The following is a 19,623-nucleotide window of genomic DNA, read 5'->3' on the forward strand; positions in this document are numbered from 1 at the left end:
ATCGGAGAAAACTTTCAACGCTACCGGCACAATACGTGAAAACCGCATACCTAATGGGCCACTAACAAACTCAAAAGAAATGAAAAAGCAAGCTCGAGGCGTTTTCGATTTCAAAAAACAGAAAACCAGAACATTATTGTCGTGAAGTGGCATGACAACAGCATTGTCACCCTGTGCTCAAATGCAGTAGGCGTAAACCCCCTGCATAGGGTGAAAAGATTTTCACAAAAAGAACGGACAAATATTCAGCTAAGTTATAGTTTTTTAGATTATTATTACAAACGCATTTAGTTTTTATTTCCAACATGCATAGTTTCATGACATTTTACAATACATATTTTAGGTATCGCAGTCACATCTGGTAAATTTGTACAATGCAAACACGGGACCAAAATAGACAGATGTGACCAAAATTTGAGCCTTTATAGAATTTCACTGAGGGGCAAGAAATGGTTATTTCCGCTGGTGCCACACTGTATCGATGTAGGTCTGCAAAATGCTTGGCAGTTGCATAGACAAAGGTGGGGACCTAGATCAGTTAAAATTCCGAAGACGAGTAGCCACTGCGCTAGTAATACAAAATAAAAAAAAATAAAACACATTCGAAAAGTCATAAGTCAATCACCGAAGGTTTAGACATTAGGTTTGATCATATGGATCATTTGGTAATTCCTCAAAATAAGCAAACACGCTGTGCACATTGCCATGAAAAAACAACCACCAGATGTTCAAAATGCGACAAAGGACTCCACGTCAAATGTTTTTTGGTATACCATACAAAAAGTGTATAGTTAATGTAGATACCCTTAAGTGCCCATCGTCTTACATATAGGACGCCCAAAATTTTGTATATTTATTAAAAAAATAAATTTTATTTTCGTCTAATATATTTTAGTTGACCCTAAATTAAACCATTATAAGAAAAAAAATAATTAAAATCACAAGTAGACATAATGGGCATATCTGGGTTAAACCTTCGTTTCCAAAACACAACCAAGCGGTAGTATTACATGCTGATCAAAACCTTAAATTACATGACTATGTTAGAGCTATAGGCGATATTATCGGTCCCAAACAAATTTCTTTTGCTTCTAGGATATCCCATAATAGAATATGTATTTATCTTACCAATTCCAATTTAGTCGAACAGTTATTGACATCCCATCCGAATATTCAGATAGGGAACATTACCCTAAATATTCGCAGACTGGTTTCCCCTACAAAAAGAATTGTCATATCAAATATTTCCCCAACCGTTCCGCACGATTTAGTAGAATCTGCCATCAAAAATCTTGGGCTTGAGTTAGCCTCCCCGGTTTCCTTTTTAAGAGCTGGTATCCCAGGTGATGAGTACTCTCACATCCTTAGCTTTAGACGCCAAGTATATGTTTTTTCCAATACAGATAATTTTGAATTACAAACGTCAATTGTAATACCTTTTGAAGGTATTGACAACAGAATCTTCTTATCTACAGATAAAATGGAGTGTTTTATCTGTAAACAACCAGGACACATTGCTTCTAAGTGCCCTAATCCTCCAACTGTTAATGTGACCCAAACTCCCAATTCAAATCCCGAATTATCCACGAACACAACCCCTTTACTAAATAACACACAGTCGACAGACACCTCCAGCGCGACCCCTATTACAGATACTGCACAACTGGACACAACTACCGCATTAAATCCAGCCCTTAAACGAGGTCGCTCAGAAGTATCGACGGTCACGAATGATAACAGTTCCCTAGATGACACTGTTAGCATGCCTCCACCCATTTCACCTGCCAGCCATATACAGCAGGATAAAACCATTAAGCAAAAAAAAAGAAACGAAGGACAAACCCACCAATAGAAACCGGACTAACTGAACAAACTAAAGAGGATATAAAAAAAGCCTACAATAAATCACCAGAAGCATTCATACTTCCTCAAGATAATTTGATAGCTTTCCTTGAAAACACCTTTGGAAATAACGATCCTTACACCGAAGCATTGAAATTCACGACCGATATTAAATCTTTGATCTTAAATTTACAATTTCTGTACTCATCTCTCCAAGAACGGGCAATTAAATATCGTATAACACGCATAAATAAAAAAATTAAACTCCAACTGGAACCTGATGACGCCGAAAGTGTATCTAGTATTGATATATCCTATGACGTAAGCGATGATGACAGCAACTCAGACGCATCTCAACAGTCTCAAAAGGCTTTACAATAATCTGTAATTTTATTCACATTAATTCAGTGGAATTGTGACGGGTTTTTCCCCCGTCTTGAACGATTACAACAGTTAATCTCAGATCACGTCCCTGATTTTCTCTGCTTACAAGAGACCAACTTTAACACAACACACAATCCGTATCTTAGAAACTATTCTAGCTATAATTTTATTAGGACAACGCATTTAAGGGCCAGCGGTGGATCCTCCATTTTTATCTCAAATGATGTCTTTCACCGAGAGTTTTTGTTAAATACAACGCTAGAAGCTGTAGCAGTAACTGCATGGTGCCCTAACAAAATTGTCATTTGCAATGTTTACATTCCTCCTAACTATAATCTTGTCAGTGCTGAACTTTTAAATCTCATTAACCAACTTCCAGCTCCATTTATTCTTGTTGGAGATTTTAATGCTCATAGTGTTATATGGGGATCCAGAAATACGTTTGGTAGAGGTAAGATTATTGAGGATATTATCATTAATCATGATGTTAGTCTTTTAAACACAGGAAGTAGCACGTATATTCACATACAGTCTGGCTCCTTCTCTTCAATTGACCTGAGCATTAGTGATCCCAAAACAGCTCCTCTTCTTACCTGGTACACGCTTGATAGTCTCTATGATAGCAACCACTTCCCAATTTTCATCACTAATAATGAAGCTAAACCGTCTTATGTTAAGAGCAAATGGAATATCTCAAAAGCTAATTGGGAGCTTTTCAGCGTATCTGTTAAGGATCGAGTTAACGAAATTGTTTATCAAAACAATGCTGATATTGATGTTGAGGAATTTAATAGATGTATACTGCAAGCAGCAGAGGAACACATAGGAAAGTGCTCCATTTATCCATCCCAAAAATCTGTACCATGGTGGAACCTATCTTGCAAGCTAGCAAAAAGGCCTTAAACAAATATCGCAGAACACGATCAGAAAAGGACTTAATTAATTTCAAGAGACTAAAGGCCAACTCTAAACGAGTAATAAAAGAAAGTAAACGAGAATCTTGGATTAAATTCTCCAGTACTATAATCGCTGACACATCTCCAACGCAAGTATGGAACAAAATAAAACAAATTAATGGACGCAACACAACGTATAAAATACCCGCTCTTATCCATGAAAATAATATTATTACAGACGACCAGAAAATCTCTGATACCTTGGCACAATATTTTTTAGACAAATCCAAAAACAGAATTAACCATTCATTGACACGAGACGAACAGCTCCCTCCTCAGTCCTCCTCATCGAACCCTAATCCACTTAACCTACCATTTACTCTGAACGAACTCTATGATGTTGTTAGTTCTCTAAAAAATTCTACTGCCGGACCAGATGATATTCCCTCAATATTTATTAAAAAACTACATTCAGATACATTAAGAAAATTATTAGATCTGTACAATATTTTATGGACATATCAACGGTTTCCCAGGCTGTGGAGAAAATCCATTATGATTCCAATTAAAAAGAATGACTGCCTTTCAGCATTACCCAGTTCATTTCGACCCATCGCTTTAACTTGCTCATTATGTAAAGTCTTAGAAAAAATGATAAATAATCGTCTAAACTGGTATTTAGAACGACATAAGTTATTAAATCCATTTCAGTCAGGGTTTAGATCAAATAGATGCACTATGGACAATTTGGTTTCACTTCAGTCTGAAATTACATACGCCATGCAAAACAAGAATGAGGTAATTGCCGTTTTTCTAGACATAGAGAGTGCTTTCGATACCACTTCAAAATCAATAATTCTTGCAAAACTTAGTGACCTCAAATTAGAAGGTAATATAACAACATTTATTAATAATTTTTTAACGGATAGAACGTTCCAAGTGTCTGCAAATGGTAAAATGTCTGCACCACAAGCTGTAGAGAATGGACTACCTCAAGGTTGTATACTTAGCACCACACTATTCTTAATACGTATTAACGACATATGCTCTACGATAAAAGCACCAGTTCAACACGCTATTTACGCTGATGATATCATTCTATTTTGTCAAGGTAGGACCACATCCAGTACATGCGCGTTACTCCAAAACACCCTAGAGTCTATAACCAATTGGTCAGAAAGTACAGGATTCAAATTTTCACAACCTAAATCTGTAGTAATCCAGTTTAGTAAAAAATACAGGTCTCCTCAACCTAATTTACAACTGCATGGAACTCCGCTTCGTGTAGTAGATAACCATAAAATCTTAGGTATGCAGTTTGATAAAAGACTGTCTTGGAGAAATCATATACAAACCACTAAAGCTAATTGTTTAAAAAGAATAAACATAATTAAATCTCTTGCTCACTATCACTGGGGCTCTGAAGAGGAAGTATTACTCAGAATTTACCAAGCCCTAATTAGGTCCAAACTTGATTACGGTAGCATACTCTATATGTCTGCATGCAAGTCTCTCTTAAATTCTCTTAACGTCGTTCAGAACACATCTCTTCGTCTTGGAGCTTTTAGATCTAGCCCATCTGAAAGCATTCATGTTGAAGCCTATGAACCTCCACTGACCTATAGGAGACAAAGACTACTTCTGAATTACTTTGCAAAGGTCTCTGCCAACCCCTCAAATCCAGCTGCCAAGCTTGTTGCCAGACACACAGTAATAAAGCCAACAGAAAAACTTAGGTCTGTATACCCATTTGACTGCAAATTACACCAGTTAATTAACAACACAGATTTTTCACATATGACCCCGATCTGTATCCCTCATACCCCGCCTTGGACCAGAAAGCAGCCTAGTTTTAACATTAGTCTATTAACCCCCTATATACCTATAGCCTATAAACCCCCATTAGTATGTTTAGACAAGAGTTCAACAAAATGATTGACATGGAAAAGTTTGATACAATCTTATACACAGACGCCAGTAAAGATGAACATGGTACAAGCTGTGCTGTTACTACAACAAATGAAACAATAGCGTCATTTCGCCTCCCTACTATCTGCAGTATACATACAGCGGAATTATATGGAATAAACAAGGCGCTAGAAGTCACACCAAAAAGCAGCAAACGTATAGCCATATGCACCGACTCTCTGTCATCGATACATTCACTAAAAACCCTAAGATCACAACACCCAATAGTCAATAAGGTACACGCTCACTGTCATCAGCTGTTAACTTCGGGCACCTCAGTCTCCATAATCTGGGTTCCTTCGCACGTAGGTGTTATTGGTAACGAGAAAGCTGACCAAGCGGCGAAAGAAGCTAATTGCCCTGATCATCCAGTCGAAAGGATACAGCTCCATCAGGACCTAAAATATCTCTTCAGGCAATCAGTCTTGGAAAATTGGCAAGATCAATGGAGTAGAAGCACATCCAAATTACATCAAATACAACCAATAATTCGACCACTGCAAATTCCCATACAAAAAAGAAGAGACAAAGCCATAATCAGACGAATAAGAATAGGACACACTCGTCTCACGCATGGTTACCTCATGAGTTCTGGAAATCCACCAGTCTGCGAACGCTGCAACAACACGCGGCTTTCCATACAGCATATCCTACTTGAATGCAGTACTTTCAGCTCCACCCGACGACGGCATAACATTAGTGGTACCCTTAGTGATATACTTAGTTCACCTGGTTCAATGAACTCTTTGATTATTTTTTTAAGAGACTCTAAATTATATAATTTAATATAAAATATTTACGAATAAAAAAAAAATGTTTCTTACTCTCAAATTTGCTTCAAATGGTTCACTTTTGCTGATAGGTGAAAAAAGCGAAAATTTACCGTTTTTGACCATTTTTTGTTAATACCTAATTGTCCAAAAAATCGACTGCAGGAAACATGTAGGTTCTTGTTATAGAGGTACATACTACGCAAACTCTCGTTTGCCTTGCGGGGTCAGTGTCACGAGAAAAATCTTATTTCCCTGGACTAGGATAGTGTGTAAATCTTCCATGTTCTATAAGTAATTTGTAGTTTTCTGGTATTTTGTGGAATATTCCGCACATTTCGTAATATGTGACTAATTTTATCTAATACTAATTTTTATTTATTTGTATATTCATCTCCATTTCGTCCAATTTACACATGTTAATAATAAACTATGTAGAATTAATATTTTCGACCTTGTAGGTTTCCAAATTGGTCATTCTCCATGAAGAAGCTGAAGATGGCATACCTATGCCTGATCTGCAACAACCCGTTAGATCGGTTAGCAACGCTGTTTTAAATTTGGTTAAGGTAAGAGAAATATAAAGGTTAAAAATTCTGCAGAATTAAGTGGGTGTGATAACTAGAGACTGGAAAATAGGCACTAAAAATATCTCCAAATATGTTAAATATGCACAAATAATATGCAAATATGCTTTTGTAATTTAGATATATGCACTTTTATAAAAATAATTTTAAAGTTAGGTTAAATAGCGTGTGGATTTAATTTAAAAGAAATTTTATTACATATTATTATTTCTTGATATATTTTCTAAACTTCAGGTTTTGTGACAAATAAAACGGCAAATATTTTGACCACAAGATAAATAAAAATACAATAAAATTAATTTACATATTTTTATTGTCATAATAAATAATCATACATTCATTGATATTTTCTAAAGTAATATTATGTATCCTATTTATTAATATTTGTTTATAGAAAGAAATTATTTATTTCTTATTTAAACTTTGCTATTAGAGACGGATCCATAATAATATTTTCATTAAAGTTTCCAAGAATGATTATTTATTGAACGCAATCAAGTGAAAGCCTCATTTTTGTTTAAAACGTCATAAAGTTTATCTTTCATTTTTACCCCCGTTTCTCCATTCATATTTGATATTTTCTGTTTAACTGAATTAACAATAGAAATATTGTCGTAAAGACATATTTTGAGTCTCTAATTTTGTAATTTAATTTTCAGTGATATCGAAATTTGATTTTAGATAATACAATTGATTTTTAATATTATTACCTTCCTTATTAAATTTAACTAAAATTAATATTGAAAAAAAATTTTTTCTTTAAAAATATTTTGAAATTTATCAATAGCTGTACAAATCGGATCAAAACTTGAAATAACCATTCTGATGCCGTCGTAGTGTTCAACTAAAAATATAGCACTTTAAAGCTAAGTCTTCCATCTGGTTAATACTGGTGACAAAGGAATATCGGGGAGCATCCCCCTGTATACCTGTACTCGTAGTGGTGCTTTCAGTAATACTTTTTTATTATTTTTATTTATTAAGATGTTTACATTTGGAAATTCAACAACTTTCTCTGCAATTGTGTTTAGGCCGTGCACCATACATGTACACCGAATTAATTTAGGGACAAAATTTTAAGATTAGATGCAGCTTTGATCATATATGAAGTGGCATCACCATCCATTAATAATATTTTTTGAAATGGTACTTGATCAGGTATAAAAAAAATTGTTAGGGATTCGTTAACAAAGATATTTGGTTTCACAAGGCATTTCATAAACTCCGTGTTGTTCATTTGGAATGACGTCTTTGATTGATCGGACAAGAGATGAAAATTTTTGTTGGAGGGTAAATATTGTCTTTATTCCTCTTGATTTAAGAATTTTGTCGATTTTGTCAGAGATACCTTTGATGTAAGGAAGAAAAGCTTTTGTATGATGAGGGTCTGAGTCTTTGGGTTGAGATTAAGTGGGAGATTGTTGTCTGTGGATGCTCCTATTGATGTGATTTTCGCGGTAACCGTTTTGGCTGAGGGCTTGTTTTAAACTAGAGAGCTCAGCGGGTCTAGTTGTATTATCGCAAAGGCGTATTGATCTGGAGACAAACGTATTAATGACTGAATTAATCTGTGAAGGGGCATGATGAGAGTTGGCATGCAAGGAACGATTGGTATGGGTGGATTTTCGATAAACAGAGTGATGAAAACCTTGGGATTGGTTTTTCGTTATGATAACGTCGAGAAACAGTAGAGATTAATCAGTTTTCACCTCCATCGTGAACTGGATACTAGGATGTATACCATTCAGATGGGTTTGAAAAGGCATCAAAGCATCCCTGCCATGGGAACTAATGACGAATGTATCGTCAACATATCGTAGCCAACATGTGGGTTTGAGCATTGATATGGCTCGGGTCTCGAAGGCTTCCATAAAGATATTGGCAATTACTGTAGATAGTGGGGAGCCCATTGGGGCACCATTTATTTGTCTGTAAAATTGATTTTGGAAGATGAAATAAGTGTTGGACATACAATGTTTAATAAGAGATAAGTGGTCTTGCTGGATACTGTATTTAGTTTTCAGAATGTTTAAGAGTTTCGTCTATAGGAATATTTGTAAAGAGTGAAACGATATCGAAACTTACTAGAATGTGTGACGGTGAGATAGGGTATTTATCTACAGCTGGCGCCGTTTCTCGCATTCTAATTTCCAGCTTTTTTTTGTGGAAGCATTCTTCAGTTTTTAAATCTCTGACCGTCATTGCATCTTCGACATCTTCTCTTCATGACCGTCTTCGTCTACCTCGTTTTTCTTTTAATGGGCGGAGTCATTTTTCTATGTTTTTTTTTTCATCTATTTTCAGGTATTCTCTGCAGGTGTCAATACCAGTTTAGTCTTTTAGCTTCGATAGTATCTATTATGACTAGGTCAATTTCCATTTCTCTCCTAATGTATACATTTCTCACCCTATCAAGTCTAGTGTGCCGGAAACATCATCTCCAATATGTCTAATGGCTCATCTTGCTTCGCCAATCCTAGAATGGGTTTCTTCATTACTCCCTGCTTTTGATGATATTTGGACTCCCAAGTATATCAAGGTTTCAGTTGATTTTATAGTTCATATTTCAATTTGTAGGCTTTCTGATTTTTCTCTTGTAACCAGATACTCGGTTTTCTGTATATTAATAGTAAGGCCCCACTTGGGATACTTCTTCAGTTTTCTAAGCATATAGTCTATATCACTCTCGTCTTCAGCTAGAATGGCTTGGTCGTCAATGGCGAAGTGTATCGTGTACAATCTCTCGTCTTCGATTGGAATGCCCATATTGCAGCATTTTCTTCTCCACACCGAGAGCGCCTCATTCAAATATATTTTGAAGAGTGTAGGTGCTATGCATCAGCCTTGTTTGAGACCCTTACTAATAGGAATTTCTCTAGTTAAATTAAAAATAAAAAAAATCTGAATTAATTACAAGCGGTCGAGTTGTGGTGTTACCGTTGCATGCTCGGAATACTGTGGAGAGCGCACATATCTAACGAACGTGTGCTAGATGCCATGCACAAAGAACGAGAATTGATCAACATCATCAAAATGAGAAAGGTCCAACACTTCGGCCATATAATAGGAGGACCTAAATATCGCTTAATCCGGTTGATCATTCAGGGCAAAATTGAAGGAAAACGCTGAGTCGGAAGAAAAAGAACGGTCCTGGCTACGTAACATTAGAAAATGGACAGGTCGAACGGTCGAGGAATTGTTTTATCTAGCTGCCGACCGAGAAACATTTCATCAGCTTGTTAATATGACGATAGCCAACGCTTGAAAACAAGCACGGCACACAAAAAGGAAGATGTCCGACATTCACCCAAATAAACCATGCTCAGAGTGGTATTTTACATAAAAAGCTGGCCAAAAATATTTTCATTACTTTTAATGAGTGGTTGTTTTTTCTGTAGTATAATGTTACCACTAATAACAAACACCTAATAGTAATAATAATAATAAAAATAAAGAAATTACTTACTCATAACATTACAGCTACTCATAACACCAATGCTGGATGGATTGAAGACACAACGAACAACTGTCAACATTACAATAATATTCCTTACGAACCGTTCACCACCGAAGAAGTCTCAAATACTATCAAAGAGCTTCATAACTGGAAATCTCCTGGACCAGACGGAGTTCAGAACTTCTGGTTAAAGAAGTTTTGGAGTGTTCATGAGTGTTTGTCAGTATTGATTAATCATGTTATCTCTAATCCGCAGGAAACACCATCATTTCTTACACAGGGAACCACTTACCTAATACCAAAGGATCAAAATAACACCCAAGATCGAGCCAAGTACCGCCCAATTACTTGTCTTCCAACTTTATACAAATTGGTCACATCCTGTGTAGCCCGGCGTATCTACCAACACTGTGCTCTAAACAATATCATAGAGCCTCAACAGAAAGGATGCGCTAAGGGCTCCATGGGCTGTAAAGAACAACTTATTATCGACTTAGTCATTTCTAACCAGGCATACACCAAAAAAGGAAACCTTTTACTGCCTTCATTGACTACCAGAAGGCCTTTGATTCAGTGCCGCATGAATGGCTTGTAGATATACTGAAAATATAAAGTCGATCATAATCTAGTGACCTTTTTAAAGCATATAATGGCAGAGTGGAAGACTAAAATTCAACTTCAAATACCTGTTGAAACCAATACCGAAACTGAAGATATCCCAATTAACCGGGGCCTTTTCCAGGGGGACTCTTTGAGTCCACTTTGGTTCTGTTTAGCGATGAACCCACTATCTCAGCTTCTGAACTCCACTGACTCAGGATTTAGCATCAAAAATAACAATACTGTTGTGGCGAAGCTTAATCATCTGTTGTACATGGATGATTTAAAATTAATAGCTTCCACTCGAAACCACCTAGATCAGATGCTAAAAACTGTAGAAACTTTCTCAAATGATATTAGTATGAATTTTGGACTAAACAAGTGCCGTATACTAAATATAGTCAGAGGAAAGGTTCAGCCCGGAGGTTTCGATATGCAAGATGGCCAAAACATCGAGGGAATGGGTGAAAATGATATGTACAAATATCTCGGAGTAAAACAAGCGCGGAAAATTGACCATAAATAAATGAAAACTGAACTAACTTCGGAGTTCGTGCGAAGAGTAAGACAACTAAATCGATCATATCTTAATAGTAAAAATTTGTTTAAGGGATTAAATACGTACGCATGTTCCGCGCTTAGCTACTCATTTGGTATTATAAAGTGGTCAAAAACGGATATAGAGGGTCTTCAGCGGAAAGTAAGAACACTTCTCACAAAGGCGCAAAAACATCATCCACGCAGCGCAGTAGAGAGAACAACATTACCGCGGTATCAAGAGGGAAGGGATAAACTGAGAGAACAAGAAATGCGCATAAACCACCTGACCCAACAAGAAAAAATGCGCACCTGGATGAGTAAACCTCTGCATGGGCGACATCTCAATGAGATCAGCCAAGAATATGTCGACAATACAGCGTCGAACTATTGGTTGACATCAGGAAAGATGTTTCCCGAGACTGAGGGTTTTCTACTTGCCATTCAGGATCAGGTTATACCAACTAAAAATTACCTGAAATATATTGTTAAAGATTCTCAAGTCCAAAATGACAAATGCCGATATGGATGCCAAGCCCAAGAAACCATCCAACATCTTACCGGTGGCTGTCAGGCATTTGTCGGTACTGATTATAAAGAACGCCATGACTCAGTAGGAAGATTATCCACCAAGAACTAGCTGACAAACTGGGACTTCTCCAAACCGACCATCTTCCTTATTATCAATACGTCCCTAACAGAATGCTTGAAAATGACAACTATAAGCTATACTGGGACCGCACTGTGCTTACAGACCAACTATTGGCGCATAATAGACCGGGTCTCATACTAGTTAATAAAATTACTAGGCAAACAACACTTATTGATGTGGCGATATCCAACACCAATAATTTACGTGTTAAATACAACGAAAAGATCGCCAAGTACAGAGATCTAGAAATACAAATCAGGAGACAATGGAGAATGGAAAGTACCCAGACAGTACCTATTATTTTATCTACTACTGGTGTTATTCCCAAAAACCTCCTAGAGAACATAAAACAGCTGGCTCTAAATGAACATCTCTATAAAACCATGCAGAAAGCTGTACTCCTCGCGATGTCCAGATGTGTACGAAAATTTTTGGGGGATACTTCAACATACCAAGTCACCTAGGGCTCGATAACACGGAAAGAGTCCCACCAAAGCTCAATCCTTTTGATACCGTAGGTATCTGGGATTAGTGAATTTTCCCCTTAGAGGGAGTGTGAACCGTATGGCTAAATCTGGATGATAAAAATAAAAAAAAAAAATAACCTGTGGGAGTTTTTGTGATTTCTTCTATCAGGCGCGGCCCCCTACGAATGCAGGGATGCTCTCTGGGTATTCGTAGCGCCATTGCCCAGAGGGTAGCAGGGATACCTGCCGTGGAACAAAAACTGACACCTGTCAGTAGGTATAAAATACACTCCCATGAAAATGGAGTATAATAATTTATGTTTAGGGTCGCTGCCTGGGAATCGCCAGGGCACGTCTGGAGCCGGCGCTGGACGTGACATGAGGAGGTGTTGAGGAGGTCATACAATCACCTACAGCCCAACAACTAGAAGAACCACAAATGAGCCAAACAACAAGTGCTCCACTCGCCGAAGGTGATGCGCTGGAACATCATCCGGCGCTCACTCGACGACCGAGGCAGAAACCTTGGTCAGAAACGATCGGCTATCGACAACTGTATGCCGAATTTTGCAGGGAGTACCTAGAAATCCAAGTATCTGAACAAAGAGTAACTGCGTAAGAACATTGGACAAATAACGGGACAAATACGAGGAGTAAGAAGTAGAAAAATCATCAAGAGAGCTGAAGAAATATTGTTTAACACTCTAAGACACTCGCGACATGATAGAAAACAACACACCTCAACAATGCCTGGCCACAAAACTCTCTGTTTATTCAGGCCGCCTGAATGTTCTTTTTTTTTCAAATGATAAGGATAACAAGCACATTGCTGCCATTTTCCTCTTCCTAATTATATTTTGCGTAGTGTTTATTCGATACATTTTTTGGTTAAGCGATGTACACCATCGTGAAAACAAACTATAACTGAAGTTGGACCGCTAGTTGGAAATCAAGTCGGAGAATGACTGGAGACGAATATCCAACTAGTAGTACGAAGTGGGGCCGCAAGTCGGAACGTGAATGCCCAGCTTAAGTTTTATCATGATATCAAGTGACGGAATCTAAAAGTTAAATTTTATCAAATTTAGTTATTATGAATGTCAATGTCAAGAATTGGTTGAAGCGGTAAAAACGTTGTACTACCAACAAACAACAAGAATTAAAACTGGAAATCTGATAACTCCGGGATTCAAAGTTTTTTTTTGTGGTATAGACTTTCGTCATTTAGCCAGTCTCGAAAGGTTATAATTATATACACATAAGTACAGATTATTTCTCTCAGACAAATGCACAGGGATATCCCTAAAACGAAATTGACGAATAATTAATAGAAGAATACGTCGAAAGGGATTCAAAGTGACTAAAGGACTAAGACAAGGATGCTGTATATCCCCAACATTATTCAAAATATACCTCGAAGCAGCACTCAACAAATGGAAGAAAAAATGTACGAATATGGGCATACCAATAATGGACTTAACTTTATATACTCTGTGCTTTGCGGATGACTAGGTCATCATCGCACAGGAATCAGAAGACCTTTATGCGAAAAATATTAGAAAAGTTTACAGAGTGGGGTTTGGAAGTGAATATGGACAAATCTGAGTACATGAGTATCGAGGAGTTCAACATAACCTTCTCGTAGAGGAAAATCAAGAGATCAAACTATGTGACGACTACAAATACCTAGGAGTAAAGATCACTCAGGGCGTAAAAATTAGATGCAGCCATTAAGGAACGAAATACACAGGGAAGGAAAGGCATAGCCTGAACAGCGTACTGTGGGATAAAAACATCTCTAAGGAAAATAAAAGAAGAATATATGTACAACACCATAATAAAAAGTATCACAACATATGGATGCGAAGTGTGGCCCCTAAAAGACAGAACAGAGAAAATGAGAAAATGCTTAGAGCAACAGAAATGGACTTCTGGCGCCGCTCGGCGGGAATCTCCAGACGCGACAGAATAACAAACCGAGAGGGACGAGAGAGTCCGAGAAATCATGGGGGTTACACATAATATTGTTGATGACATCAAAACGGCACAACTCAGATTGTACGGACACATAAGGAAAATGCCGGAGAATAGAATACCAAGACAAATTCTTGAATGGCAACCAAGAGGTAGGCGGAGACCAGGAAGGCCTAGAAGACGTTGGAGAGAAGGAGTTGATAAAGAAATCAGGGAAAGAGAAATTGAGGAAGATATATGGAACGATAGAATGAGATGGAGATTGGAAATCGGCAGACGTCGAAGAGTTGTAAACCGACATTATATATATATATATATATATATATATATATATATATATAAAGTAGTCCAAAGTTTTTTGACTAGTTTGGAACAAATATATGTAAATACTTTTCTCTTTTTGGGTGTGGTAGTCAATAAAAAATAGAGCTTTGCTAAGGCGTACTATTTATTCTGAATCCAAGCTTTCGGTGGTTTTTTGCCACCTTTATCAAGATCTACAAAGAAAATTACTATGTTGTAACAATTTGAATGGTGCCAAAAAAGGCTATAAAAAACTTACCCGAATGTAAGATTCGTGGCATAAACAACAACGTTAAATAACATGATAATACTGAAGTTGCAACTAAATTTAAAAATGTTACTGTTAAAAAAACACTTTAAAAATTAATAAATACGTTAAAAGTTAAAAACAAAATGAAGGACGACATGTTAAAACAGTCGTCGTTGCAAGCTTGATTTCAGTCACATTTCACGAGCAGAAAGAGAAAGTGGGTGAACAATTATTGTTTAAATAGTTTGGAGAAAATACAAAAAACAACTTTGAAACTAACGTCTCACAAAATACTGTTTATGAATTTTGAGTACTACCAACTGTATTACCAACTTGAAATTAAGCGGGAAATTAAAAATGTTATTTATAACATAAGCAATCGAAAGAAAATAGTATTTAGTAAATAGGTTTAGAAAAAATAATAACTCAAACAAAACAAAACTGAATTAGTAACTGAAGTTTGATCAAAAATATTCAATTAATAATGAAATTTAAAAAAAAGAAAAAAAAAAAAAGAAAACTCTGAGATGCAAAATAGCTCAGTCAAAAGTCAATATAAAATTGTAAATTTTGCTAAGATTCTGGATCTCAGATCTCTTATTCAGATTGTGGTTATCACTCTTGCTGATATGTACCATCTCTAAGAAAGTTCTCTTAAATTTATTTTTCTCTCTGGCTAATATTTTTACATTGTTGAAATCTATCTTATGGTCTGCCAAAGCACAAGTAGGTTTGTTTAATCTACAATCACTCTTATGGAGAAATGATACGGCTAGACAGATTCCTTCCAGTTTCACCAATGTACGTGGATGGACATTCAGTACATTGAATGCAATAAACAACATCTGTAGTCTCTAGAGTGGTTAGGGGTTGTTTTATTTTGCTGTACAGCTGACGTATGGTTTTGATGTTCTTGTTAGCTATTTTGATATTCTTAAAGTCTGTAAAAATCTTATAGTTTATTTTTATGAACGAGAGAGTAATTAGCATAATTTTAACTGGTAGCTCCGACCACTCTATGGGCGTGCTCAAGATTAATTGAAAAATTACTTTGAATAATTGTAAAAAATAAATGAATTATTTCAGTGTTATAAAGTGTTATGTGTATGTAAACAAAAGTGACCTCTTTTATCACACACTATATTAGAACTGCCGGGGCCTACATTAAAAAGGGTTTCAAAAAATTCACATTTTTTTTAATTTTTAAAAATTACAAAAGAGAAAAAGAGTTTTTAAAACCGTCTAAGGTATGTTAAATAGATGAATAAAAATATTAATATAAAACTTACAGCTACTTGTTACAAATCCAAATCAGATTCAGAAGATGAACTTTCAGAACCAAGATTTATAATAACTGGCTCGATCATTTTATCAGTAATATTGTCCAGCTTCCACATTTTTTCCTCTTCTTTAATAGTGTGATTTACTGCCTTTTCCCAGTTTTCAGGTTTTACATTATTTACGGCCTCCAAAAACAACTGTTTAACATCATGAATTTTAAAAGTGGTATTTTTTCTTGAAACTTCACTCTTTATCTGTGCCCATACTAGTTCAATCGGGTTTAATTCACAATGATATGGTGGGGATCTAAGTACTGTCATTCCACGATTTTTGGCAATTTCATCAATTTCGTATTTTTAAAATTTTTCTTTATGAAGGGCACACAACGAATAAAGTTCCTTTCTTATAGATCCGGGATGGTACGTAATATTTTTTGAACTCAGCCAATTCTGCAAGTATTTTTTTAACCACTTGGTTGTGGGCAGTCCTTCTATAAGTCTGGAGTGATAACTTGCATTATCCATTACTATTACACAGTTCTTAGGAAGAAGATCTATCATTTGTTCGAACCATTCTTGAAAGACATCAGCGTTCATGTCTTCATGGTAGTCACCGGTACGAGTTGATTCAAAAGTTAATAAACCACCTTCAACAAAACCGTCTGAACTGCCAATGTGTACTATTATCAGCCTGCGTCCCTTTCCTGATGGTGGGTTTAAACCAGTAGATAAGTTATTTACAAAAGCGTGCCTTTGACTTGTAACAGTTTCATCCTGCCAAAATTTATTTGGTGTATGACCCTCGTTGATCCATGTTTCATCAAGATAAAATATTTTTCTTTTTTGGTTTCTCATTTCCTTTATGGTTCTTAGAAAATTTCTTCTCCATATGACAATATCGCTTCTTTCTAATAAAATAGACTTTCTGGGATTCTTTTTCCAGCGGAAGCCTATTTCTTTTAAAAGTTTCCATAACGTACTTCGACTCATTTCTGGGTAATCCTTATCATCTCGAACTGAGACAAGAACTTTATCCAATGTTGGAAATTCTTGTCTAAAGAAGAATTCATGCACTTTCCGTCGAAGTCCTTCTTTAAAATGATATTCTATTTGAAATTTTGGTTTCCCTGGAGCATTACGTGGCATTTGAAAACTACCACATTTTTCTTCTTTAATAACTCTGTAAATCGTAGATTTCCCAACACCAAGTGTACTGCTAACTAACTCAACGGTCTCATCAACACTTTCACATAAATGTTTGTCTGTAAATGATTTAAAACAATTAAATATTAATGTTTTTTCATTAACTGTTAGAGGACCAATTTTTCGGCGTTTACACGGCACTTCCAAATTTTCCATAACACTAGTATACACAATAAACTGCACCTTGCAACTGAAGTACCTACTTTTAGTGAACTGTTAAGAATTTTGAATACGCCACTTGGACCTTCCTATATACAAAATGGAAAAACCCACTATCACATTTTCTGTGGAATAAGTTTAGAAGATAATTATCTAGTCAATTACTGTCGTAGATTCCTGGAATTAAAGAATTAAATATTTGATTGTTGAAACCCTTACTTCGTGGAATGCACTCATTTCAGATAAAATAAAACGTTTTATTTTATCTAAAGAATTAAACTTTATTTTGCAAATTGGCAAAGAATTAAACTTTATTTTGCAAATAGATAAAATAAAACGTTTTATTTTATCTAAAGAATTAAACTTTATTTTGCAAATAGGTAGGTACTTATTAAACTTTTATTGGTTATATATAACCAATAAAATAAACATCTTACATTTCTTGCAAATTCATTAGTACCTGTTAACCTCCATCACTCCGACACTGGCAACCTTATTTAGGGATTAGTAACTCTCACAACTATTGTATTCTATTCTGCTCCAACCTTTATACCTGGTGGTCATACTCAATTTAAAATTGTTTTCCTATATACTTCTGTAAACTTGTTGACAAATATCTGTTTTTCATTGAGTCACCCGTATCAACAGTTTAGGGATTTGCATACATAATTTATTGTTTTATTACTCTCTCATACATAAAAATACACTATAGTAAGTTCAACGGTTAGTTTCGGAATATATGGAAGGGCATAAAAATACACACTTGTTGGAGCAGAATTATTTTGTGCTGAGGGCACTGATTGTGACATAGTAAGTATGTTGTTTCTATTAACAAAGGGAACATTAAAAATTAATTTATTAATCAGTCTTAGAGGATATGAATTTTCAACAAAAATATTACGTAAGAGGTTGAGATCATGTTGGAGATAATCCGGATGAGATAACCTTTTGACACGTTCTTTCATCGCTAGGACTAAATTAGTTTTCATCCTAGGAGGATGGTAAGAGTGGTAGCTTATGAATCTATTGCTACATATGGGTTTTCTATACCATTGTGTTTTCACAACATTATCCTCACATCTATGCAATCTCATGTCAAGGAAAGGCAAAGATCCCTCCCGCTCCTCCTCGCACGTGAATTGCAAGTGTGGGTTTCGTTGGTTGAACACATTTAACGTAGAATGTATAGAGTCTACAGGTAGTGCCAAGATTAAGTCATCCACGTATCTCTTTATAAACGGTATTTCAAAATTGATTTGTTGCAAACAGTCTTCAATCAAGTCATCTAAGACATAATTGCACAGTATTGGTGAAATAGTGGAACCCATTGGAGTACCAAAGACTTGTTTGTAGTAACAGTCATTAAAAATAAAAACATTAGAGTCAAAAACAAAAGAAATGAGTTTTTTGATATTAGCTAAGTTAAGGGTTGTGTGCATTGATATGTCATCCCAGTGTTTCTCAACGCTAACCAATATTGTGTGTAATGGTAAATTAGTGAACAGACACTACATCAAAACTAACGAGCTTATAGTCGGTAGGTAATTTTAAGTTATTAATAAAAGAACTGAAACTGAAAGAGTCCTGAATGTAAAACTCATTGTTATTACTGTACGTTTCTGTGAGAATATTAGTTAAAAAACTTGCTTATTTATTATTAGGTGTACCTATTGAGGACACTATTGGTCTCATAGACAGAGTAGGTTTATGAATTTTTGGGAGAGCATAAAATCTAGGAGCAATTGCATTGTAAATTTTCAAAGTTTTACCAACTGATTGATCTATTTGATTCTCCTTTACCAAATCAGAAACTAGTTTATTAGCCTTTTGTTGCAAAGTACACACGGGATTATTGTTCAACTTTTTATAATATTTAGTGTCGGTGAGTAAGTCTTTACATTTTTGTATATAGTCCCTAGTGTACATTGCTACAGTGACATTGCCTTTGTCGCTCTGGACAATCTTGATCTCAGGGTGATGTTTCAAAAAAGTTTTGCATTTGATATAATATTTATTTAAGAAATGGTCTTTTTCATCTTTGTTGAGAAAGTTAGTAATTATATTAGTGCATTTGGACCTTAGAATGTCCTTATCGACATTCTTAAGACCAATTGAGCCTTTTTTTGGCACCATTCAAATTGTTACAACATAGTAATTTTCTTTGTAGACCTTGATAACGGTGGCAAAAAACCACCGAAAGCTTGGATTCAGAATAAATAGTACGCCTTAGCAAAGCTCTATTTTTTATTGACTACCACACCCAAAAAGAAAAAAGTATTTACATATATATATAT

At 35.7% G+C, this 19,623-nt stretch overlaps 1 protein-coding gene across 1 annotated transcript in view; it reads left to right on the forward strand.

The window, feature by feature from the left end:
* The window catches only part of Vinc (vinculin), a 453,217-nt gene that overhangs the window by 27,452 nt on the left and 406,142 nt on the right, over positions 1 to 19,623 (forward strand). Inside the window, exon 2 of the mRNA XM_072537619.1 lies at positions 6,322 to 6,429. Coding sequence (XP_072393720.1) covers positions 6,322 to 6,429 — 108 coding nt within the window. The remainder of the gene's footprint in view (positions 1 to 6,321; positions 6,430 to 19,623) is intronic.

The sequence above is a fragment of the Diabrotica undecimpunctata genome, chromosome 7 (genome assembly GCF_040954645.1).
Source record: "Diabrotica undecimpunctata isolate CICGRU chromosome 7, icDiaUnde3, whole genome shotgun sequence".
Classification (NCBI taxonomy): domain Eukaryota; kingdom Metazoa; phylum Arthropoda; class Insecta; order Coleoptera; family Chrysomelidae; genus Diabrotica; species Diabrotica undecimpunctata.